Raw genomic sequence first — 26,360 nt, 5'->3', positions numbered from 1 at the left:
CCTGTGCAGTGACTCCACCATCCAGGGCTTTTGGTGTGCATGGAAGAGTCCAGTTTTGCCCACCACTGTTATTGTTCTAGCTCTCGTTTATGTATCTGACACCTCTTTCTTTTTCACGTCTATCAGGATCTTTGTCATAATGTGGAGAAACTGAGCAATGCTCTGGGCTCTGTCTCAGCCTGTGCCCGAAAGGTCTCCAACAAAGAAAAAGCTGGTGAGGAGGTGACACAGTTACAACAGAAATATGAAAAAGTGTTAGAAAATGCTAAAGAGAAACAGGCTGTATTAGAGACTCTTCTCACACAGTGGCAGAAGTGAGTAAACTCTCACCATTATTATGACAGACCTTTTGGACAGTCTGTGAGAAGGAGGGCACAACCTGACCTGATAACTCCACATTATTTCTGTTAGGCAGGAGAAAGAGCTCTCTGCCTTCCTGAGCTGGTTAGAGGGATGTGAAGCTGCAGCCAGACCTTCAGACCAATATGTTTCTGCTGACAGAGTTAAACTAGAAGGTGAACTGCAGTCAGTACAGGTATGTTTGGACTAAAAGATATTCTTATTACATTTCCGATTCTTGTGATTGGCTAAAGTGGAAAAAAAAGTGTGATGCAAAACAGTCTTGATTTTAGCCATTGTCATGAGATAGTGGAGTTGTATGGAAAGGTCATGTTTTGTCATGAGCAGAAAAAGATCTTTTATGAATCCTTGCTGAATTATGGCTGCAGATGTAGCTGTCTGTGAGTGAACACCTTCATGAGACCTAGGTGGAACTGTATTCCTCTAAGGATTTGGTTGTGCTTATGCCTTTGTTTCAAAGTGCTATTATTGTTATTTGGCTTAAAGTAATGCAATTTCCAATGTAAAGGCTATATATTCTATTGTGTTCCCAGGATTTACAAGCTGAAGTTGAGTCCCATGCTTCAGTCTATGCAAACCTACTACAGTTAAATGAGTCACTGTTTCCAACAGCTTCCAAACAGTGTGCAAAAGTGGTTAAAGAAAAATTTGAAGAGCTAGATGAGAGGTGGAAAACTTTACCACAAACTGTTGATAAAAGGTTTGTGCTCCTTCATGCTTTTTGTTCAATATGTTCAATGGTAGTAAATAGTGTTCAGGTGGGAAATTTCGATCCTCAAACTTAGTTTTTCAGCATGACTATTTGAAAAAGATTTATGGATATAAATGTTACAATGCACAGATGCAGGAGAAGAAATGGCAAAGATAGATTGTATTTTCACACTTACTTATTTTTCCAAATAATTTAATGTAACCATTTGAGGGTTGCATGGTTTGAATACCTGATGAGTGAGCCATCTGTACCCTAGCAACTGAAAAATCCATGAGGATGGAAGGTTAGAAAGAGTAAGCAGGAGATTAGAGGAATCAAGTAGCATTCAACTGAAATTGCACCAATCTGTGGTGTAATGTCAGGAAACATGAGTTTTCTGCATCTCTAGATTTGGATCCTCAGCATCCAGTTTTGTAAGCAACCTCTTTTGAGATCCATTTAAGGATGAGAATTCCTGATCTGTAGGAGAGAGCATGAAATAGAAATATTATGTCTTACAAAAATGCAGTGAATGAAAACTACCTTCAATAATTTTGTTCACACCATTCCTTTCATCTGCTGTGCTGGCAGTAAAGTGAACCAGCGAGCTTGTATCCCTGCCCTAAAAAACAACAACAACAACAACAAAAAACAGTCCAGCAACTACTGTTTACATCAACTTTTTCCTTCATTTCAAGTTGATTGTAAATTCCTAGGTGTTACTTCCCTTCCTTTCAATTACTTCCAGGTGTTCTGCCCTTTCTTTCTTCAGTTATATGCATTACCTTTTGCAAAGCCCCAGTATTGTCCTTTTAAACCAACTTGAAGCCTTTGTTTGCCATAACAACTGTAAATAATTGGATGTTTGACTGCTGCTTCATCTTAGACTCAGTGACTGTGCCTCCTTTTTTGAAACTGAGTGTTACCATGGATTTAGATTTCAATCTCTTTGGTGATTAACGTATATTTTTTACTATCTACAAGGTACTTGAAATAATATGACATGTTCCTGACATGTCTATGAGATAGGTATTTTATAAATATCTTTATTTTACAATATAACCATCTTTTACATAGAATTTCATCTTGACAATTATGCAGAGAATTCCATTTGGGAAATCTTGCAACTGGTGACCTTTTTAAAATTAACATTTAAAAGCTTAGTTCCGCTAGGTACCAAGTACTCCTCTGAATAGAATCCCACGCTGTGTTACCTTGAACACAGTACAGCTAGCATTTAGCCCTTGTTTACTCCCCATCTATATTCATAACACACTTTCTTTTAAATGTAGTGTTCCAGATATTAAAAGAAATTTTGCTACATCTGAAAATTGAATTTTAACTTCCATCAGTAGCATTATCTTTACTGAGACTATCCCTACAAAGGAAAAATGAGGAATATACCTTGATGTGTTGGGGTGCTTCTATCATTAGATACAAATAAAAATGTAGAAACAGGGAAGAGTCAAACTGTTACTTTCAGGCAGTGTTATGTTATTCCCCAGCTTAGAAATCAGCATAGTAATAATCACACCCAAAAAATTAATTCACATTTTTTTTCCTTCTTTCTTTCCATGTGGTACTGTTAGTAGTATTATCTAGTGGGTTTGATTCTGGGGAATGATTAATTCACATCAAGTGATTTCATGTTTATATCTAACATCCTACAGGATCAGTTTCCTTCGGTCTCTTGTCGCTGAACATGAGCAGTTTGATGAGCTACTCCTCAGTTTTTCAGACTGGATTAAGCAGTTCCTCGCCAAACTACAAGCCACTTCAGAAATTAACACAGCCAATCAACAACTAGCTGTATCTCATAATAAGGTAAACTTTGCACATAAATATTTAAGGCAGAAAGGTTGTACTGCGCATTCAGTTAAAAATTCACCCTAAACTAGCATGGCTTGTGCTTGAAAAATGATACTCTCATGTAACTACATAAAGACTTCTGTTATGGGACTGAATCAAAGCAAATCACAATGCTCAACTGCTTATATTAGAATCCCATTTGTAGTACTTATTGCACCAATAAGTTCAGTGCTAAAATGTTCTCTAAACTTTTGACTAGGGTAAAAAGAAATGTTCTCATATTTTCTTTCTTTCCCACAGGACCACTTAAAGGAAATTGAAAGTAAAAACCAGCAGCTACAAAGTCTGAAAGAACATGTAGAAAAACTATGCTCTTTCAGCTGCCCAGAGGACCACCAAACATTGCAGGGTAAGGCTGAAGATTGCTTTCAGATCTTCCAGGAGGCAAAACAAATAACCAGCCAGAGACAAGAGACCCTGGAACAGCTACAGGTGTTCCTGGAGCTCCACGATGCTACATCAAGTGTGCTCCACCGGCTGAGGCAGACATTAGAGAAAACAGGAAATATGGATAAAGCTAAATCTAAGTTACTGGAGAAGGAACTGAATGATGTTATTCAAAATCTTAGCAAGCTGGAGTCTGTGGCCATCAATTTGGATGGTTCCCTTACTAAGGTCCAGTATCATCTAAAACACGGCATTTCTGAGCAGAGGACCTCCTGCAGGGCTGTGGTTGATAATCTGTGTTTGGAACTGGAGACAGTTCAAAACCTGCTGGGAACCAAGCAAAGTGAGGCGGAAGCTCTGGGAGCCTTGCGGAGATCTTTCGTGGAACGGAAGGAACAGCTACTGAAGAGCATTGAAGATACTGAGGAAAGAGCTGACAAGGAAGGTCTGAAGGAGGCAACACTGCAAGCACTCCAGCAAAGGTAAAAACTTTTGGCACTTCTTCATTTGCCTACATTCCTTTGACTTTCTGATGAGCTGGAAATATGTGCAAGATTAATTGCTGAGCACCTTATATATTGGCATTTTGCAAAGCACATCAGTCCTTGTACCTATAAGGTAGGTATAATAGTATTTCATAAGTGGGCTGCCTGTATAGAAGAAAAATATGAGCAAAACACTTAGCTCCAAACAGTTATTAGAAATCCCATACAAAATAGCTATTTCTATTCTTATGTAATTGGAAATTATACAAGTGCTAGAAGCTGTTGAAAATACACTATAATAAGGTATTATATTAAATTTTTGAATATATTTTCAAGTCACTTTGTCAGGTGAAGGTATATATACCATCTACGTAGTTGTATAGTGATTTATATTTCAAAAGAAATCACATTCTGCGAATTGTAGCAGGGAAAAAACAGGTGAAACTTTGTTTTCAAAAGATATTGTAGGAAATATTAGGGTAAAAAAAAGTAACTTTATGCCTAGTAACTCTATGAGTAACTCTTCCTTTCTTACTCCTGTTCTCTCTTTCATAAAAGTGAAGCTATGTAAATTTGTAATTTGCATTTTAACTTGCAGATTAAGGATCTTTAACCAACTGGATGAGGAATTGAATTCTCACCAGCATGAACTTCAGTGGCTCATGGACAAAGCAAAGCAAATAGCCCAAAAAGATATAACTCTTTCTCCGGTGATTGACAAAGAGATAAATTGCTTAGAATCTCTGTGGGAAGATACCAAGAAAGCTATACATGAAAAGTAAGTAAATCTTATATTTTAAATTATAGAAGAAAGTGTCCTCCTTTTAGTGAGGGAGAGGGAGCTTTTACTTGGGTTTAATGTCTTACTTCCCAATTTATTATGGCTTCCCAATAAAAACCAGAAACTACATGTTAAATGCCGAGCTAAAGCTTAAAAGTCACAATATAAACTAGGATACTTGTACAGGTTCCCATTACATTTTTAATAAAGCCAAAGATCAAGAAATTTCATTGATTACTTGTTCATATATTTGAATGATTACTTCAAGAAAGTAATTTTACCTATTACTAAGCTTTTACTTGTGTACTTTTTTACTTGCCTGAAAATAAACAATCTCTGTTAAGATTACACTGTCACTCTATCTAAAACGTACTTTCTAGCGTACATTTTCCTTCTGTACTATCTGTATATTTCCAAAAATCTTCTATTGAGTGATCTGAATTCATTCCTGAATTTAAAATCTTTTTGACAGCCCAAAGGATGAGGCATGTAACAGTCATTATTGTATAATCAGTGATATGATACAGTTTTGTATATCAGTGGTATCCTCTAAATAAGCTTTCTTCTTAGTTTTTCCTGATCTTAATACACAGTCATCATCTTTAAAAGAAAACTTCTTCAGATATTCTTTTTTAATTTTCATATGCTTTTTTTGTGATAAGTGTTACATCCGTTCAGAACTACATCATTCTGATTACTCATTTTGTTTAAGTGCAGAAGTAAAACACACTTAGAGCTCTTTGTTCTCTCTAGCAGAAAGACCAAGAATAGATTTAATGTGTTTTTTCCTCCTGCCCGCTGCCTGAATATAAATAGGTTTTTGTAAAGAAAAATAAGTAAAAAATAGGTCTGTTTCTGGCAGCGTGTTGTTCTGTTTTCACTAGAATGACAGATGAGTTAATTATAAGGTTTTAAATCCCAACACGTATGTCTTACAATTGGAAGATGAAATTGCCAGACTTATTTCACATTGCTTGTCTTTATTTTGGTCCTTTTTCTCTAAAAAGCTTTCTAATTCTCCATAATAAAGAAACAGGTTAAATAAATGAGCTGCAAGAGCCAAAAGCATTACACTGTGGTTTTCAGTCAGCTTAATTCAGGAAGTGAGAACTTTATGTTCAAGTTCCGGTGTTCCTTTTGCTCAAGTCACCTTGTTCAGGATTTGCTGTGTATGAGATGAGAATTCATATATTTTCCTCAGTCAAGTGCTTTATGATGTACGGACCTCAAGTGATTTCTAAAAGCTCAAAATAATGTTTCAAAAAATAGCTGAAAAAAATAACGTACCGCTCCATCCTGTTTCTTACTTGCACACCGTGATGAACTGCTATGTCACGCTCTCTTGCTTCAGCAGCAGTGCAGTGAGCAATGCGGTTTGACACAGCCTTCTCCCATTTCAGAAAGGATCAGTGCTGTGTTCTTATCAATCTGATGAAGGAATATCAGACTTTGAAGTCAATGGTAATGAAAGTCATAGACAGTGCCGACAGTGCTTCTGTGATCAAATCCGTTTGGAAGGATCATGAAGATGTCAGGAGAACTTTATCAAAGGTAATTAATTATAAGCATTTTTATTTGAGGGATTTAACTCATCTTTGACTTCAGTGGATTTTTCTGTTTAAAAAGCATCCTTTGAGCTATGTTTAAAGTTTTTTCGAACTTACTGTCAAATCTTGTCAAAATGACACTCAGAATTTCAATCCGACTGCCTCTGATAAAGAGGAAAGAATACAATCTTTTCTGTGCTTTTGGTGAGATCCATTAATGTGTATCTGAATGCTGCTATTTCAAATTACATTTTAACACCTAAAATTGTACAGTGTTAATTTATATGGAAAACTTTGCTATATGGAAATCTGTTTTATATATAAAATCATTAAAAAATGTATTCCTATCACCATATGAGAAGATATTTCCAATCAAAATACTTCAGTGTTCTTCCATATTGGATATTTCTTTGAATGGATAAAAGCCAGTGAAAAAAAAAAAAATCTGACACTGAAATATTATTCTCTATGATAGGAAAAAAAGAAAACATTGATGTCTCTTCAAACACAAATCTCACTTTTTCTGAAGTTTGACGCCCTTTTATGTCTGTCGCTGCCTAAGACTACTTCATTGAAAGGGATACAATGTTGATACTGGCTATTGAGAAGAGATAAGGAAGTTGGATCCTACATTCCACTCATTTCATTTAAATTATATTTTTAACATTCCTAACTGTATTAGTCCAAGTTATTCTTAAACCATCAACCTAAAATAAATGTTCTGAGTTAAATTGTTTCCATTCATTTGGAGAATAATTTCATTTGAAAGTCTATGGAGCTCGTATTAAAAATTCAGCAGTCAGAATTATGTAACCATCATTCTAAAGTATACATATTTTTAGGGTTCTTTTAATAGACATCTTAACTAGAATTATATGTCAAATATTTATCAAGAGGGAATTAGAGCATAGATTTATTTTAGACCCTAGAGTTGCAATACCAGTGTATAAAGATGTATAGATTCCATATAATATATTTCTTTAATGTGAGCCTTGGCAAGCTCTGTTCAATGATAATTATACCTGGACCTGAAGGAACTGAGGACAGCAAATATTTTGCCCACTTGTTTGCAGTGTACATCTAGAATTTAGTATTCCCACTTGTGCTTTAATTATGAGGAAAAACCTTAATTACGACATTTGTGGGGAAAAAAAATCCCCATTATTCTGTGTTTTGTGATGTAGTTAAATGTTAGATGGCATACTGACAGATTTAACAGATGTAGTTAATCCTGTGGGACAAGGCATGGGTGTCTGGAGAACTGGATTTTTCTTTCTTTCTTCAAGGTTCATTAAACAAACAAATATTTATAAATATTTATAAATATTTATGTTCACAGCACGAAGCTGCCAAGAATGATCTGAGTGATAAACAAAAAGACCTGGATACTTTCACCAATAAAGGAAAACATTTGCTAGCAGAATTGAAAAGAGTCCGTGACTGTGACCCCACTGTGGTGAAGACAGATATGAACTGTACAGTGGACAAATGGCTCGATGTAAGAATCTGATGCTTATTCACTGAATACAGTTTTTAGGAGGAGAAAACGTTGCAGTATTAGTATTTTCTTAGAGTCTTAAAATGCCATGGCTTAGGAGAGTTTACTTTGAAATATATCTCAGAAGGATCTCCATGTGAGGAAGAACTTCTCTACTGTGAGGGTGCCAGAGCCCTGGCACAGGCTGCCCAGGGAGGCTGTGGAGTCTCCTTCTCTGGAGATCTTCCAAACCCGCCTGGATGCCGACCTGTGCCCCGTGCTCTGAGTGTCCCTGCTGGAGCAGGGGGGTTGGACTGGGTGATCTCTAGAAGTCCTTTCCAACCTCAACCATTCTGTGATTCTGTGATGTTTGTAGACATTTAACATGTTTTGTATGCACAGAGTTATAACATTAATTTACTAGATTTATCAAGATGTCTTATAACAAACAGTGTAGGAAAATAACAGGTATATATTATCTCAGTGCACACTTTGATATATAACTTCGGGTTGAATTATTAGCTAATGTACATCAGTATTATTTCAGTAAATTAAATTGGATTAAATAAATTAATCAATAGATTGTGCTAAATTAAAAATATTGAAATTTTAATTTCAATCATGATCATAATAAGATGTAGATATAGTGAGAAAGACACAGCAGAGAAACATGACACAAAAGCTAGTGTTTTATGTTTTCAAGTTTATATACAGATTTATTAGCAAATTCTTATATTACTTAATAAAGCTAACAGTAACTGTTCTTAAAAATAAAGTTTATTTGAACAAAAAATTCTTTCCCAATCAAAAATGTATAGGTTTTTAGAAAATGTCACATAGGAATTTTATTATTTTTATGATACAGGAAATTGATTTGAAATTATAATTTCTTATTGCTTTGAACGTACACATATTTCTAAGAGGAAACTTATTTTACTTAGATATACTATATTTTTCTAATGCTAGAATTACTAATTCTTTCTTAAAATTGAGCTGAAAATAAAGAAATTTCTATGCCATTTCTGAATGGTATTGATGTTTTTTCCATTTTTAAAAGGTGTCTGAAAGGATTGAAGACAACATAGACCGGTTGAGAGCAAGCGTGTCTCTGTGGGATGACATACTGAAAACTGGAGATGAACTGGATGGATGGTGCAATAAATGCATTTCTGAACTGAATGAAGGCATCAGCAAATTGAGTAATAGTCAGAAAATGGAGGTCATACTCAAAGAGTTCCAGGTAAAACCTGTAAATCAGTGTAAAAATGTCTGTATCTTCTAGGCCAAATTCTCTGCGCGTAACAGTCACAAATATAAGACTATGCTGTTGCAGCTCACTGTGTCTTCTGCTTAGTTAATGATATCACTAACCCAAGGGCTAGCTGACAGAACTCTAAACTTTTTGTTCAAACTGACTTTTTCTGACAGAAACAAGAATAATGTAACTCTTACTGAATCTAAGCCCTGTGTTTTGGCTCTAGCAATACATGTCAGTCTGGTCTGTAAGAAAATAAATTTCAAAAAGCATAGCATTGGACCAAATCCTGTTCCAAAGGAAAAGTTCAGCTAAGGTTAAGAAAAACAAATAAGAGTCTTTACAAATCTTGTCTTAGGAGCTGGATCCTTCAGACAGTACAATAAAAAAGGCGAGTGAAGTACAGAGCAGATTTTAATATTGAATTATAGCAGTTTCACTAGCATTTTATCTTACCTGTTCGGGTAGTGTTGCATTATTTTAGAAATACAAGCAGTGCTTGAAAAGAATTCTGCCACCATTGACTTAAAATATATAACAGGTCAAACACAGAATGACTCCTAGTCTGTTAAATTTGAAATAAATAATGCTCGTAAGAAGATGCATAGTGAACATATACACGCAATACAATCAAAAGTGAAATGGTGCTAAAGCATCTTTGTTTTTGCTGAGAGTAGAACTGTATTTAAGAACTTTCTGTTTACAACAGCAATGAGACCACCAATATAAATCTATAATAAAACTAATCTGGCGTAGGACCAGCCAGTGCCTGAACCACAGATATACCTAAATCAGAGAAGGGCCATAGCGGCAGAGGATATTGAGGACTGTGTATGTTTGCAGTCACAAAATACATAGTCCATCATAGATTTTTTGCCCCACCTTTGTAAACAGGCTACAGAGGAAAACCTGTTTACTGGCACATGAGGTCTACCATTTCAGCAATCAGAAATAGATGAGCATAGAAAGGAGTATTCAGTATCTATTATGTGGGATATAGCAGTGGTTCCTTTCTATCCCATCTCAGCTGATGTCACATCCCTTTAGTGCAAAATGACCCCTGAGGATACTTCTGAACCTGAACTTCTGCCGTGTCAGTGTAGAAATTAAATGCAGCAATTTTATCCTTAAATCTCTGGTTCTATTTTAATCAGTGATCTGTTTGAATTTTCTAGAAAACGAAGTCTGCGTAATAGTATAGACACATGCACCAATTATATGTCTAATATTTCAAAATAACTATATCAAAATCATTATTTTCTTTATCTTGTTACTATTTTTTTTCTTTTGTAAATTAAATATTTCTGTATAACTTAGACATATATATCTAGAGTAAATGCAAGGTCTTAATAGGTCAAGGGAGGTGATTGTTCCCCTCTACTCAGCCCTGGTGAGGCCGCCTCCAGAACTCTGTGCCCAGTTCTGGGCTCCCCAGTACAAGAGGGATGTGGAGCTGCTGGAGAGAGTCCAGCGCAGGACTACCAGGATGATCAGGGGCCTGGAACATCTGTCCTGTGAGCAAAGGCTGAGGGAGCTGGGTCTGTTCAGCCTGGAGAAGAGAAGGCTGAGGGGGGACCTGATCAGCGTGTATAAATACCTCAAGGGAGGCAGTGAGGAGGAGGGGGGCGGCCTCTTTTCAGTGGTGGCCACTGATAGACGTAGAGGAAACAAACTGAAGTACCAAAAGTTCCACAGGAACTTAAGGAAATCTTTCTTGGCATTGAGGGTAGGAGAGCCCTGGCACAGGCTGCCCAGAGAGGTTGTGGAGTCTCCTTCTCTGGAGATCTTCAAAACCCACTTGGACGCAGCCCTGTGCCACGTGCTGTTGGTGACCCTGCGTGAGCAGGGGGGTTGGACTCGATGATCTCTCCATCCTTAAGGATTCTATGATAGCAGCAGCAGCCATGTGGGCAGCATTTATATTTTAAATCTCTTTTCAGCATAAAATTTAGTTCTATGTCTAATTTTTTCCAAGAGTTCACTTCCCTGTAATAAAAAACAGAGAACACATATATTATAGTCTGCATTACATCAAGTGAAACCTAACAACCACAGTGGATTTTTCCAGTCAAATAAACAATGACATTCTCATTTTTATTCAGCCACTTTTTAGAAACTAAAGCTGCTCGTGCATTTTAAATGCTAAAACGTGTGTGATTGTTTTAAGGCAGCAGAGTGAAATCTCTGAATTTAATACACTAATACACTAAAGAAAAGGAGATGGAAGATTTTTAGAGAAGAAAACTTAATAGAACAATTATGTTTGCCTTTAATCGCTAAACCTAGTTTACATTTTCTTTATTTTTTTTTTTTTCCATTTCATGGAGCATTCCTCTGAAGGTCTAAATCCTTTTTGTTGTTTGGTATGAAATGTTGACTAAATTTCTTTTGCAGACTGAATTCAAGGACATGGAACTAAAGTTGGAGCTGCTTAGTTCAAAAATTTCAGATCTCAAAGAACTGACCCACAGTCAAGAGCCTCCTGCAGATCTTCAGGTAAAAAGGACATTGTTGATCACAGTCTAGGTTCAAATGACCAAGAAGAAACTGTTACACTTTGTCTCATATAAATATGTTGCTGTTACAGATCATGGCTTATGGTTGCTATCTGTGTTCCTTAGTCACTGTTGTTTTTTCTAAGTAAGGATGTTTTAATTGGAGATTAGAGTTGTAGACTTTTTGGTTTTTTTTTGTTTTTAAGTTCAAAAATTGCAGTTTACCAGGTGTCTAATGAGGTATGATGCAGGTATTCTCAATATTGCACAGCATTAAGCCCTATCATATGTGGATATGTAGAGAGTTTCCCTCTTTGAACGTCTTCTAATGTAGAGGTAGTGAAACAGAAGACTTTAGTAGACCGGAATTAGTGCCCTGAACTAACGGTTACCAAAAATGAATAAAACAGAAACCTTGACCTGTTGAACTTTTACGACTGGCTAGATCCTTATATTTTTAAGTTTTAGGGAACATAAAAATATGGAACAGAGCACCCAAAAATATATTTTTGTGTGTTTGGTTTCAAATGCGAAATGATTCTCTGATATTATCAAATTCCAATATGTCAGAAATTTTAAAAGCTGACTGTGGGATTTACACAAGCAGAGAAGTATCTCAATTAAATATTTTTTTTCAAAAGCATTGATCAATTTTAGCTGAACTCGACCTAACACTCAAACCTTTTCCAGATTATGCCATGACTCAAACATAAGCCTAAATTAGCAATTTAGATATTTTACTAAATAGTATCACAAAGTATGACCTACTATACCTATAGTAAAAACCTGTGCTGATGCCTCTGTTCTCACTATTCTTTTTACATGAGAGGCTAAGAAACTTCAGATTTCAGAGCTTTATATGAATTTGATATCCATCCACTTACAGAAGAAAACTAGGAATGTGCTATTTTGCAGTACGTAACTGTTAAACAACACACTCATTTTCAATTATTGAATGTGATATATAAAAAGAAAAATCAGTTACAATAAATTAACTGAAGTTAATATATCAATGTAAAATAGAAATTTTAAGTCCCTAGTAAAACATAAATCCGCAAAATAATTGAGCACATGTTGGATATATTTAAGACAGTTATAGTATTATCAGGTCACATTAAGAAAACAAAAGGGAATTAATTTATTAAGAGAAATCTTAGGAATTGCTCATTTATAGATACTATCCTATTATGAGTGATTGGATCTGCTTTTAATTAGTAAAATGTACACAGCAAACATCTATTATAATTACACATATTGTTTTGTTTAAACAGATTAAGGAATAATGTCTAGTATTTTTTTGTGTTTTCAATTTGTTTCAGTCTTACATATAAATTCTATAAGCCTCAACACTCCATAAGTCTTAACAACCTTTCATTATATAGCATTAGTTGTATTTAGGTCTTGTTATATATGTATGGGATGTGTTGTAAAAGAAAGAGATCAGCTGTTTATTTCTGAGAGGCTGATGATAACACATCAGTTTGCAGTCTGGCTTTTTGGAAGTTAGTATGACTTCTTTGACTTTCTGTAGAGCTCAGGTTTGATCCTGAAAGGCTTCAATTTTTTATTCAAGTGAGTATTTATAATTATGGATGAAAAGAGAGCAAAATGATCATTGTCTGTCACTTTCCTGCTTTCCTTTTTTTTCATAAACTTTCAGTTCTCTTGTTAAAATGAGAATTGCTTCATTTTAACAGTTTAACAAATTACGTTTTGCTTTTAGTTCATAGAATCAGATTTGAGGCAAAAGTTGGAACATGCCAAAGAAATGTTAGAGACAGCAGAAGAGACACTGAAAGATTTCAGTACTCAGAAGGCACAGTTACAGAAGCTTATCAATCAGATGGCAGACTGGTTGACAACAGTCGAAGAGACCTTGCTCAGCTGTGCCCGTAACATGAACCCTGAAGCTGTAATTAAAGTGAAGGTCAGTGCTCAAAAAGATGAGTATACCATTATGTAGTGACATTTGTTTTTTTTCAGACTTTCTGCTAATCATATATAACAACAATTAAATATTGTCTTTCATGTTAATTTTCATTTCATGAGAAAAAAAATGAGAAAATGATAAGAATATATATGTTGTCTACCTTTTAGAATATGAGCAAACAACATAGTCATCTTCTTGAAGAAGTTCCACCAGTGAGCAAAATTTCTGATATATCATATTCATACTTAAATATACACATTTTAGAAAATTGTAAGGAATAGTGCAGTCTTTATTGCAACAAGAACCCATTTCATTACGCTGAATTCTTCAGTTATTTCTCCAGCATGCTTGTTTACATGTCAGTTCACACAGACACCCCCCTGCACTTTTTGTGTATTTTTTAACTCACAAAAGTAAGACTTTGAACTGAACTCAGTTTAACACAACTTTCTATTTCAGAAATTTTCATCAGTCTTCATATATAACAATTCTTTTGTTCTCTATCCTAGTGCTCTCTTGATTGCATATAGTTATGTACATCTTGATGTGGCAAAGAGTGTAGAAATTATTTTATCATGAAAAACACACCAGTGCTGATGTACTAGCTAATTTACATGTATTTTGGGAATAAATATTTTCTCCAGACAAACAAGAGCTCCTTTTCATTCACAAGTCCCAGAAACACCAGTGGTGTCGTGCATCTCGTGTGTCCTTTTAGACTTTGCTGAAAATAAGCAAGGGTATTCAGTATGTCTTGAAAATTGTTATTTTTAAAATAGAGTGCAAAAGCATGAAGAAGATTTCAGTTTTCTGTTCTGACTCTTTAGTTTCATGGATCTATCTCATCTGGAAAAACTCGGGAACCATGATCTAGTACCTGTTGCCTCTGTCTAGGATTTGCAGTGTACCACAGGAGGAAGGAGCATGTGGGAAGGGTAGGAATCTTAAAGAAAAGAAATGTTTCTCTTGTTTCTTCAGAAATGTAGTATTTGTGCTGTAACTGCATTCTCAGGAGACGCAAAGAGACCTTCAGCTTCAACAGAACAGTATTGACTCAACGCGGGAGAACCTCAACAGCCTGTGTCGCAAGTACCACTCTGTGGAGCTGGAGACTCTTGGTGGCAGTGTCACTTCATTATTAAAGAAGTATGAAGCTGTGAATCAGCTCTGTTCCAGGACACAAGCCAGCATGCAGGAGTCCTTGGAAAAACACTTTCTCAGTGAGTCTTCAGGCTTGTTAATATGAGCCGTTAGCCCGCAGCCATGAATCATTTTGCCAAAAAGCAGCCTGCCAGTGTTTCCAGTGATGTCACTTGCAGTTACAACTTTATTTTTGTATTTGACTTTCAGAGAGTCCTGTTACCAAGTGTTCACTTCATATCTGCTGCAAAACAATGTGTTTTGCAAAACACAAAATTCATCTTTAAACATTTAACACTCTAACTGAAGTTCTGCCTTTCTTCAATTTATCTGTTGCTTCTTCACATTCTCATATATTTCCCCTTCTTTGTGGAAGTATTACATACTTCATGTATTTCCCATTCTGAGAGGGATTTAATCAAATGAACATGTTTCTAATGTCTACATCGGAGCTAATTCCTGGGCTCACTTGTTAATTGGTAGGGAGAAGTAGACATTTATTTAATCTTAAAAGAGATATTTATCCAGCATTAAATTGGGCCAGATAAATCACAGCCTGAAATGCCTGTCTTTCTCATTAACTCTAAAGGGCAACTTAGTGTGACTTCTCACATTTATATGTTTGTACTGGAAACATCTAACATATTATGAAATTAGTCCTAGGGTCATAGAAGGAAGTAAGACTCATCCTTGTAGCATTTGCAGACTTATTTATGAAAGACTTGTGAAGTGTGGAGGCACATGTACATTATTGCTGATAATGCTGCTTCTTGAAACAATATTCTCTTCTCTGCACTTTTCTTATTAAATAAGGCTCTATGCAAGAATTCCAAGAATGGTTTTCTGGTGTGAAGACTTCAGTAAAAGAATCATCTGACAGATCTGGAGACAGCAAAGTGATAGAGGCAAAACTGCATGATTTGCAGGTATAGTTAATAGCTATTTTACCTATATGTATCTAGTATATGGAAATGCTTATAACTATTTTTTTTAGCAGATAAATAAGCTTTGTTCAACTCAGCAATAGATACTGTAGAAGAGGTACAGGGAAACCAGTTCATTCAGATTTGCCATTCAGATCAAACTGTAATTTCTGGAAGGTGTATGTATAACTAAACTAGTCTTGTTTCTAGTGTTTAATCTTTTATATTTTTTTCTCTTCTTTATCTTCCCTTCCTCTTCCTATTGTTTCTTACACTATTCTGTCCTGTAGATTAACACTAATGTCAAAGCTTATGTGAGTCATTTTCTACTAGAGCAGAGCACAACCGGATCAGATCCTAGTCCATCTATTGAAACTGCTGTCTTTGTACCAGATAGGAATTCAACTCCGAAAATCTTAAAGCTGTTTAATACAATTTTATTTAAAAGATCTGCTTTGAACTTGTTCTTTAACTAGACATGGCTGGAGAAATTTGGATGCTTCTGGTAGAAACAGTGCTTATTTTTAGCTATCAGATCTTTCATGTTGAAACTGTATTCATTCCTCACACAGGTGGTGCTAGATTCTGTAAGTGAGGGACAGAACAAATTAGAAGCTGCCTGTAAGGAAGGAGAAAATTTGTATGCTTGTTTACCAAAAGCAGCTGTGAGCCACATCCAGGAGCAAATAGAAAAGTCCACCCATAGCTTCCAGGAATTCCTCAACCAGTGTGTGAAAGATAAGCAAGCCCTGGAAGCGTGTGCCTCAGATCTGGGAAGGTGAGTAATGCAAGGAGTCTCAGATAGGCAGAATGAAATCTTTAGGTTGTGGAAATTCAAGACACAATTTGAAGTGGTTTTGAGTTATTTATTTCAGTCCTGTTTTCTTCCTGCTTTGAAGTCATTTAAGAAAAGAGGTCTTCACTTAAAAAAAAAAAAGCAAGAGGTTTTGATCTGAGGGTATTGATTTGCTCGAAGTATGGAAGATTGGGAACTCGTATGTGGAACGTTTGTGTATCTGATGTGATCCCCAGTCAGCAGTAAGGTTCATGGTATAAAGGGGTGTGAAAATGTGTGATGAAAAGGTATCCTTTTCATATTCTGCCCTAGGCTTTGAAGATAGTGTGCTTTTCACACAACACTGTCTTCTGTCCCTTTCTAGATAGAAATACCTCTTAAGGAGAGAATAGAATGTAACTCTGAATTTATTTGGGAGGTGATTATGGTGGTTCAAATTTAGCCATAATTATGTTTAAAACGGTTTCTAATTTAAAGTTATTGTTGTAATAACAGAAAAACAGCAAGACAAGAAGGAAACTTTTGGTCTGTCTTTGTCTAAGCGAAAGGTTTGTAAATATAGAAGTTTAAAGCCAGAGCCTGGTTTGCTGAGTTTTGAGCACTTCAGATTCCAATTACATTCTGCCAGAAAAGTAGACTGCACAACACTTCAAGTGCCTATACAATTTTTGTGTATGTCAGTATTGAGTAAAAGCTCCATTCTACCCATTTATGGATTTTTTTTTAACCTTAGCTTAAGTCTTTAAAAGCATTTAGAAAGATCTTTCATCCAGTCTGTCTTTACTGAATATACTAATAAATAAAAGTACTGCCACTTTAAATTTTGGAGGGTTCTTTCCCCCTGCAGTTCCCATGATTTTCCTGAACATTTTTAGAGAGTTGCTGAATATTTTTAGATTAGTAGTCATTACAGAATTATGCTTTGTGTACAACTCTCATTCACTAGGCATTAAAGTGATATTCCTGTTCTTGTGGATGATCTTCTTACTAAGTTTGTTCCACCTGGGAAATATTTTTAAGGAAATACTTATCTGTTCTGTAGTTTTGAGAATCAGCACAAGAAACTCAGCCTGTGGATACATGAAATGGAAGAAAGAATAAGCACAGAAGCATTAGGAGAGCACAAACAGCTTATTCCAGAGAAGAAAAATGAGGTGCAGAAAGTGGAAAAGTTCCTGGAAGAGTTGCTGACTTCAAGGTAGTATGAAATGCATTTCCTAAAAAAGATCACTTTTTTTCTTTTTAATCTTATAAAGCAACAAACTAAACTGCTTGAGTAGAAAGTGTTTTGAAAAGATAGATAGAGGTGTTGGAACACACACTGTGAAAGGAAGCTGAGTGCAGATACTTCTAGTTTTAAGCAGCTTTGAATTGAAGTCAGATCCAGTTTCTTACTTTTCATTAAGAAAAGCTTATTTTACTTCATTCATAATTGAAACCTGTGAAGTATCATATTATATCTAAAGATGTATCTAATAAGAAATAATACCACAATGACACCTATCTATTTTCTTTTCCTTATTGTTTTCTCTTTTTGTCCTGTGGATTTGGATGCAATGAGATTGGCAGGACCCACTTTTATGTAAACCTGACTGAACGTAAAGAGCCCAAATAACAGCCACATAGCTGTGTGAAATCTTTCTAGAATTCAGGCTTAACCATGGAAGATGAAGTAACTGCTTTTTTATGGAACACTGTGGTTTTCAAATTCTTTTATTTTTATTAGGTTAGTGAAGACAGAACAAAAATAGTATTCTGTTTTTCAAGCCTCAGAGCCTGCTGAAAGAAAATACTCTGCCCCTTCCTATCCCCCTGAGACTAATGCGAGACAGTTTGGTCTGGGGTAAATTCCCTGTAATCTGGAGGGAGCAGGATGGGTGGGCCCATGATTTGAGATTAACTCAGACTTCAGATTAACTCAGGCTGTAAAAGGCTGGAGTTATGATACCTTTTGCTGAACCTTTTTCAGAATCCTATACTCAGTGTCTAATCCTGGACAAATGGTCTGACCTTTCCATCATCTTTCCTACCTTTCAAGGACTATAAAATAACTGCACAGAGTCTTTGACAGTTACAAAATGGTAGCAGCTCATATAAAACTAGAAAATTTGACATCCTGAAAGAAAATGCAATTTAATTTTAATTTAAATGTGCAGCATGAAGAGTTTAGGGTGATTGTTTAGAGCTCCAAAGTATAGGAGAAATGGTATGATACATCAGGAGAGCTATTCATTGATGCATATTGCTTTATTTCCCATTAGAGTCTTCCAGATAACTTTTCCATTAGCTTTGAAGTCTATCACTGGTGGAATAGGTGATTATCTCAGCAGCATTCATAACCTCAAATAGCTACTCTAACAATACTTTATGAAATGGATTTTTACTCTCCATTTTTTTTTTTTTTTCAGAGAGTCTTTTGATAAACTTTCCCAAATGGCCCAGGCTTTAAATGAAGGAGGGCACGGTGCAGGGAGAGAAGTGCGCCTGGCTTCTCAGCATCTCACCAGTTACCAAAACATGGTCAAAACTGTCAAGGATAAACTGCGAACATGTCAGATTGCACTCCAGGAGCATCTTGCTTTGGAGGAGGCACTGCAGAGCATGTGGTCATGGGTGAAAGATGTTCAAGATAAACTGGCATCATCAAAGAGCACTGTTGGCAGCAAAGCCATACTAGAGAGACGACTGATGCAAATTCAGGTAAAGAGCTAAAGATACTGTGTCAAGACTAATATTGGATGAGGATCACACTTTAGGAAAAGAAATATTTTCATATTTCTTTCTTCCCATGGTTATAAAAGGAGTAGAATTGTAGGATTAGAATATAAAGTGACCTTGAGAAGTTGAGAGATATGGTATGAGTGTGTCCAAAGAAGGACGATAACACTGGTGAAGGGTCTGGAGAACAGACCTTATGAGGAGCGGCTGAGGGAGCTGGGGTTATTTAGTCTGGAGAAGAGGAGGCTCAGGAGAGACGTTATTGCTCTCTACAACTGCTTGAAAGGAGGTTGTAGTGAGGTGGGGGTTGGCCTCTTCTCCATAACTACTGATAGAACAAAAGGAAATGGACTCAAGATGCACCAGAGGAGATTCAGGTTAAATATTAGGGAAAAAATCTGCACTGAAAGAGTGGTGAAGCACTGGAACAAGCGGCTCAGGGAAGTGGTGGAGTCACCATCCCGGGGACTGCTCAAGAAATGTGTACATGAGGCACTTAGGGACATGATTTAGCAGCCATGGTGGTGATGGGTTTATGGTTGGGCTCCATGGTCTTGAAAGTCTTTTCCAACCATAATAATTCTATGATTGTATGGTATTTAACGGGGTATGGAGAGTGCAAGGTTCAAGGCACTACACTTACTGAGAAATAGCTGATAGGAAAATATGGTTTCATAAACCATATAAACCCAAAAACCGTAGTGGTAGGGAAGCTTTGGAATAGTTCATGTGAATTGTCTATTACATATTTCTCACAGGTTTTGACAATGGGTTAAACGTTTATTACGAAAGACACAAGTGTAGGTGATCCTGCTCTGAGCTCTCTTGAGATTTCCTCTGTCTGTGTGGTGCAGATTTTCTGTGCAGTGCTTGACCTTTTTGTTATTTGCTGCATTGTGGTCAGCATTTCAGTGTGATAAAATGAAATATCTGCATGGCTGTGACCATAGTTTTTGCATCACTAGCACATAGCAAGGGACAGGCACTTGTAAGGAAGGGTACCTAGGAATTTATGTTTTGCATGGTTTTCAAGTGGTAAATGAGTTCATTAAAAATTGCGTCCCCTGTTGAAAACATCTCCTTTACCTGCCATAACTTTACTTTTTTTTTCTTTCTTTTTTTTTTTTTTTTTTGCCTCACAGGAGATCCTGTTACTCAAAGGTGATGGAGAGGTTAAGCTGAACATGGCCATTGGCAAGGGAGAACAGGCACTTAGAAGCAGCAATGAGGAGGGGCAAAAGGTGATACAAACCCAGCTGCAAACACTGAAGGATGTTTGGAATGACATAATCAACACCTCAGTGAACTGGCAGAGGTAAAACTCCTTGGAAAACAAAGTTCGGACCCTGCCAGTAATATCCCATTGTTGTCAAAATTATGATAGAATTATATGTGAAAAATTATGATGGATAGGCTTTAACTTTTCAGCGAAACTTTACCCACTTTTTGTCACAGAATGCAGTTTAGATTGGGTAGCTACTGCATTTTGGATGAAAACCAGCACTGTTATATACAATGTAAAGAAATCAGAATTACATACCTTAACATAAGTCCCAGAGAAATATGGAGATCTGATAGAAGAGAGAGAGATAAAAGAAGATTACATTTATTAAAGGTTGGAAACAGGCAACATATAATTGATTCCAAGATTGCTAGAATATTTCTTAATTTCCAATAATTTTCTAGGCCACTCTACATTTTTTGACTGAGAATTTATTACATTAAGAACTTGAGTAATCATTTGTATTTTATTTTTATTTTGTATTTGTACAGTTGTATTGGGCTATATGTAATAGTCGAAAGAGTAGAAATCTAGAATAGCATGGACTTAGATGGAAAAAGTAAAAGTAAGATGGAGGGAAAAAGCATTTCTAAATGTATCATACCTAGATACAGAGAATATGAATCAAGGTACAAGTGTGCTTTCTTTTTTTTTTTTTTTTTCCTTCCTTTCAAAATTTCTCATCTGTACTGTATATTTGCTTTTAATGTAAGCTGTCTGGAGTTGGTGATTAGCCAGTGGAATGAATATCTGGAAAGGAAGAACCAGCTGGAGCAGTGGCTAGAGAAACTGAATCACAAAGCAGAACATCCTGTAGAACCACAGATCAGTCTGAAAGAGAAGTTTGCTCAACTGGACCACTTCCAAGCTGTTGTTTCTGAGATAGAGGATCACTCTGGTGATTTGCATCAGCTCATAGAAAAAGCTATGGAACTCTATGGAAAAACCGAGGATGATTCATTTGGAGAAGCAGCTCAAGAAGAACTAAAAACACACTTTAACGACATCACAACTGTGGCCAAGGTAAGATGAAAGCAAACACTCCTATTTCAAATAACTAAAACTCTTAGACACTCGTCTTTGTAAAAGGCAGTAATTTTGATTTTCATGTTTTTACTGTGGATAAAGGAATGTTTGTGTTGCCAATAGTCTTTTTTCTTATATTTCTTATAATGGAGTCTAACAAAAAAAGGAAAATGCAGTTTATTAACATTCATGAGAATATAAGAAAAGATTAAGAATTGGAATTATTGTTATACTTACGATTTTTGAAAAGAGAAGGGCATATATTTTATTCCTAGCTTGATACATACTGTAATGTTCCTTCAAGATTCATTTTCATTCATTTCTAGCGTTTATTATTATTATTATTATTATTGTTATTGTTTTTTACACAGAGAAAAATAAAATGCATCACTGAGCCCAATACATATATCAGGGAGAGTAAACTTATTACTGGAAATATATACTGCCATAGTTTGTGGTTTTCAAAGTCATTAAGCACTGTACATGTTGTATCGGTGATCTGCTCAGTTTCTAAGCAAAAATACAAATTAATCCACAGAGATCTGCCAGTCAGATCATGACAGTGACACTAGTTCTGAAGTACAGTCTCCATCTGTAGATGGAGATGATCCATCCACTGAAGATGATGACGAGCTTCACAGACCTGACATTCTCTTTACAGGAAGCGTATCAAAGAAGCTAAATTAGTTTGATGTGAATATACAGAAAGTCTTAGACAAAGCAGTTTGCCATGCAGGTTACCTAGAGAGGTTGTGGAATCTCCTCTGAAAATATTTAAAACGCACCTGGGTGTGACCTTGTGCCATGTGCTATAGGTGTCCCTGTGCGGGGGGTTTGGCAAAATGATCTCCAAAGGTCCCTTCCAACCTCAACCATTCTGTGAAACAGTTAATTTAGAAGTCAGTAAGTCACCAGCTGGCATTCACCAGACGGCATCCATCTGAGAACTCTGGAGGAATGCTTAAGTCACAATTACTGCAATAATCTACAATAAAACCCAATATTGGATAAATACAGATGCTGAGAAGGTACAGCTTCTGTAACAGAAAACCTTACCAAACTAATCTGTTGGAGTTCTATGAGGGTGTCACTAAGCACATAATGAAGGGGACAAAGTGGACATAATATACTAGGATTTTCAAACAGCTCTTTGTAAGGTTCCACAAAAAAGACTATTAAAGAAACTTAAGAAGCTTTAAGAAATATTATCACAAGATTGAAAGAAGGGTCCATTAATGCACTAAAGATTGATTGAAGAACAGGAAGCAATGGCTTGTTGTTCTTCAGAATGGAAAGGAGTCAATAATAGGGACCTCCAAAAAGCAGTATTAGAATTAATTTTGTTCAGACTCATTGTTAATGACTTGGAGAAGGGAGTACAGGATGAAATCTTTTAGAGGATAAAATGCTCTCCTGAGTCCAATGACACAAATTCCGGGAGGAATGTCAACACACTGAATGAGTGAATGATTGAATGAGTACTACAAAGAAGTAGTAGATGATCTTCAGTGTAAATAAATGTAAAGCGATGCCTGTAAGAGAGAACAATCTAAAGCAACATATATATATATAAAAGCACACACATACATGTATGTAGGCAAGAGTATCAAAGGAGGAAAAATATGCAGTAGTAGTCATTTATGTCTTTTTGAGATAGAAGATAGAGAAGATAGATATTCTCCAACTTCTCTCTAGATACATCCCTGAAACTATAGAGCATGGGATGCTCTGTACATCTACAAGATATATATTCAAGAGCTACAGCTCTTGAATTTCTTATTTTCACTTCCTTGTGTTATGGCAAACACTTTCAAGTCATGTTAATACACTGGGATGGAGCCATGCAGCTGTTGTTTGTGCCTCAGTGAAAGCACCCTTCATAGGGCAGGTGGCTGGGGACAGCAAACATTGCTGATGTAGTGTCTGTCATGAAGGGAGCTCCATAAGGACTTTCTGTGGTTTGCGTTGCTTCTTTGTGGGCTTGTATGAACCATCACTGTGACTCTTTAGCATTTGTAGAGACTTGATGCTTCTAAATAACCACTTTGTTTTGGCCAGCAAACTGCTCCCCGCGATCCACCTCCAAGGGATATTGGGAAAAGCATGCCAGAGCTGCACAGCTGCAGCTTTGCAGAATATATTTCTTGTTAAAGGATGTTGTAAAGGACACTTTTTGCGTGCATTTTGGAGAGGCTTATTCTTGCTTTGCTCAAGTAGACCACACCTGTTCAGACCAACCTAAACTTAGCCTTGTGCAGTGTGGTCCTGTGTTCTTTTGCTGTGAGCATTCAGCAATGGTACAGCTCAGCATTCAGCAGTGCGTTTTGTTCAGCTTTCAGAAGGGTACTACTATGGAGTCACACCAACTCTCTCTATCTCTGTGTGTTTGAAGTCTGGACAGAATCCAGAACATCATTTGCTGATTTTAATGGACTGTTTTCCATCTGACTAACAGGAGAAAATGAGGAAAGTGGAAGACATTGTGAAGGATCATTTGCTGTACCTTGATGCTGTGCATGAATTCACAGACTGGCTCCATTCTGCGAAAGAAGAGCTGCACCGCTGGTCAGATGCATCTGGAGATACATCTGCCATACAGAGAAAAATGACCAAAATCAATGTAAGGAAAGTTAGCATTTTGTGGCTTCGTCAGCCATTCAGAACCCATTCTATAAGGGACAGAATGTTGTGGGTTGTTGATCTTTGTGTATTCAAAATGGTTATGTCACTTCAGTAGGCTGAAAATAAGCTTTCTGAGCAATTTCTCTTCCCTTCCCATATCAAACTGATAGAGCATAAGTGCAATTGGAAGTTGGACCTAAGCTAGCTACTGGCACACATTAAAATAATTTGGAAGAGCGGGAGCCCGGTAGCTTCACAGAGGAATGGGGCTTAGCTGGTTAATGAATACTGCTTTACCTTCTTCCCCAAGTATGCTTTCTCCGTTTGGTGGGGCTGTCTGAGTCAAAGCCAGAAACAACCTTTTCTAGTTTGCATGAAATCGAGATGCATGAAGCAGTATGTGGATTGTTGTCCTCTAACACAGTAAAAATATTTAGATTACCTCCCTGTATAGAAATCTATAGGGTTGCTTCCTTAGCATTCCATTTGCATGGGTCCATCTGTCCCTAGGCATTTTGAGCATCTGAATGCAGCATTAATATAGATCTTAAGCTTTGGTTGTGCTTGACTGATGTTTGCACTTGTGCCAGGTTTTCATACTGCTCCTAAACATGAGAGAGAGGGCCAGGGAACAGACTACTAGATGAGGGTTCAGGATACTTGTAATTCGAACTCCAGATTTCTTGTATACTCGTGGACAAGTTTTAGTCTCCTCTGTATTTAAGCTCCCCATGTTTTGAGTGAGGAAGTGAGAAGATACTACTTTCTAGCATATAGGACTAATGAGAAAATAAATACTTTGGAATGCAGTGGTTAAGATGGTATTTATATTCTACAACTTCTTGCACTGAAAACTCCCCAAATTTCTTTGTAATATGTGCAAGCCTGAAATAAGACACTGTAGAAAGAATTCATTTAAAAAAAAAAAAAAAAGAACATGTGCAACCAATTATGGCACATCACAGATCAGGAGGTAGGCTCTAAAATACTTTTCCTGAGCAATACAGTTGTGTTCTTAAAACGGTTATGATCAGCTATGTACTAGAATTTCTTATAAAAATGATGAGAACAACATTCTTTTCCCCATCTTAACCTAACAGTATTTTAGTATCTAAAGGAAGTTCTTTCTCTCCCAGCCCTGTGGAAGTTTGCAGCCAGCACGCTGCTTTCAGCTTGCTCTCGATCTGATTGAAAGCAGGCACTCTCTCTCGATCCGGTTTCCCTGTACTCTGCCCTCTCCCTAGGCTTTCCCGTTCCGTTCCGCAACGTGGGTATCCTGCGAGCGTCTGTGCTGGAACGGCTCCCTGGGGCTGCAGCCGCCCCGGCCGCGGCCCCACGCGCATCGGCTCCCGGCCTGCCGCGTTTCCATGGCAATATTCCCTTGCAGGAGCTGCTAGATTCCCGCCCGGTCGGCGCGGGCCGCCTCAGCCGAGTGGAAACGCTGGCTCCCGCGGCCGAGCGCGGCACGGCTGCCGGCGGCCGCCAGCTCCTGGCGGCGGAGATGCAGGCCCTGCAGTCGGACTGGAAGCAGTGGGAAGAGAGCGCCTTCCAAACGCGCCGCAGCCTGGAGGAGGTGCTCGGCCAGAGGGCCCTCTCCGAGCGGGAGTTCGCCGCCCAGGTCGCCCAGCTGGAAAAGGCCCTGGAGCAGTTCGGCGCGCTGCTGGCCTCCTGGTCGCAGCGCCTGGCTCCCCTGGATGGCCGGCACACGGACGCCGAGCTCGTGGAGTGCTGGCACCGGGAAAAAGTAAGGCCCCGGCTCTCCTTATTGCACCTTCCTGGTTGTAAACGTACTGCTACCATGGGCAAAAACAGTTGTGCTAAGCAGGCATAGGCAAAGTAGGAAAATAATCAGATTTACTTACAAAAATATGTGTATGGAATTACAACTGTGCGGATTTTTTTTTTTATATCTGTAATCATAGCAAGCACTGTTTGTAGAAGACATTTCTCTCCTTGGGCTCTACAAGGGTTAGGAAATGCTACCCAGAGCAGAGGTATTAAAAGCAGAGCTTGTCTCTGAAGAAAAAATGAAGGAGCTGACAGAGGAGCTGACTTGGAGCTTTTTCTAAAGCTAAGTAGCAGCTGGAGTAATTTCTTTTCCTGTAATTCACCATGCACATACTGACCTTATTCTTCCAATTTCTTGAAGTGTCCTTCACATCATGCATGTTAAGATCTTGTCACATTCTTGTCATTTCTTGTTACATGAATGACCCTCGGAGCTGCTGGATTTGCCTTAGTCCTTGTGGTTTGCTCAATAATGCAGTAGAATTTAGGGAAGCAGGGAGGCAGTTCCCCTTCCTGTCTTCTAGCAAAACTTCCATGTGCGTGTCTCCTGAGCATACGTACATATATATGCACATGCTTATTTATTTATGTATATATATTCCCAACCAGTGATGTAACTTGCACACTAACTATACAAATGTATGTTTCTATTTCCCTTGTTACTATTCAGAGTCCCAGAAAAGATACAGTCTATCTCTCTCTCAGGGCGTTGTTGCAAAAAAGTAGTTTCAGTAAAGTATGAAAGGGATGTGATTGCTCCTCATTGACTTCTCCACTCCACTCCAAAA

The 26,360-nt window shown here is 37.2% G+C and overlaps 1 protein-coding gene across 1 annotated transcript in view; it reads left to right on the top strand.

Annotated features, from left to right (window-relative positions):
* The window catches only part of SYNE1 (spectrin repeat containing nuclear envelope protein 1), a 224,829-nt gene that overhangs the window by 65,442 nt on the left and 133,027 nt on the right, over window positions 1-26,360 (top strand). Inside the window, exons 35-54 of the mRNA XM_026044390.1 lie at window positions 127-314; window positions 412-535; window positions 894-1,060; window positions 2,722-2,875; window positions 3,161-3,789; window positions 4,391-4,570; window positions 5,974-6,124; window positions 7,460-7,618; window positions 8,655-8,837; window positions 11,247-11,348; window positions 13,071-13,274; window positions 14,290-14,497; window positions 15,231-15,343; window positions 15,913-16,118; window positions 17,179-17,334; window positions 18,545-18,836; window positions 19,997-20,169; window positions 20,850-21,159; window positions 23,618-23,782; window positions 25,172-25,528. Coding sequence (XP_025900175.1) covers window positions 127-314; window positions 412-535; window positions 894-1,060; window positions 2,722-2,875; window positions 3,161-3,789; window positions 4,391-4,570; window positions 5,974-6,124; window positions 7,460-7,618; window positions 8,655-8,837; window positions 11,247-11,348; window positions 13,071-13,274; window positions 14,290-14,497; window positions 15,231-15,343; window positions 15,913-16,118; window positions 17,179-17,334; window positions 18,545-18,836; window positions 19,997-20,169; window positions 20,850-21,159; window positions 23,618-23,782; window positions 25,172-25,528 — 4,221 coding nt within the window. The remainder of the gene's footprint in view (window positions 1-126; window positions 315-411; window positions 536-893; window positions 1,061-2,721; window positions 2,876-3,160; window positions 3,790-4,390; window positions 4,571-5,973; window positions 6,125-7,459; window positions 7,619-8,654; window positions 8,838-11,246; window positions 11,349-13,070; window positions 13,275-14,289; window positions 14,498-15,230; window positions 15,344-15,912; window positions 16,119-17,178; window positions 17,335-18,544; window positions 18,837-19,996; window positions 20,170-20,849; window positions 21,160-23,617; window positions 23,783-25,171; window positions 25,529-26,360) is intronic.

Source organism: Nothoprocta perdicaria, unplaced genomic scaffold, assembly GCF_003342845.1.
Source record: "Nothoprocta perdicaria isolate Ctin4 unplaced genomic scaffold, notPer1 scaffold_36, whole genome shotgun sequence".
NCBI classification, from domain to species: Eukaryota; Metazoa; Chordata; class Aves; order Tinamiformes; family Tinamidae; genus Nothoprocta; species Nothoprocta perdicaria.
The sequence above is the reverse complement of the archived record's forward strand: the minus strand, read 5'-3'. Positions and strand labels throughout refer to the sequence as shown.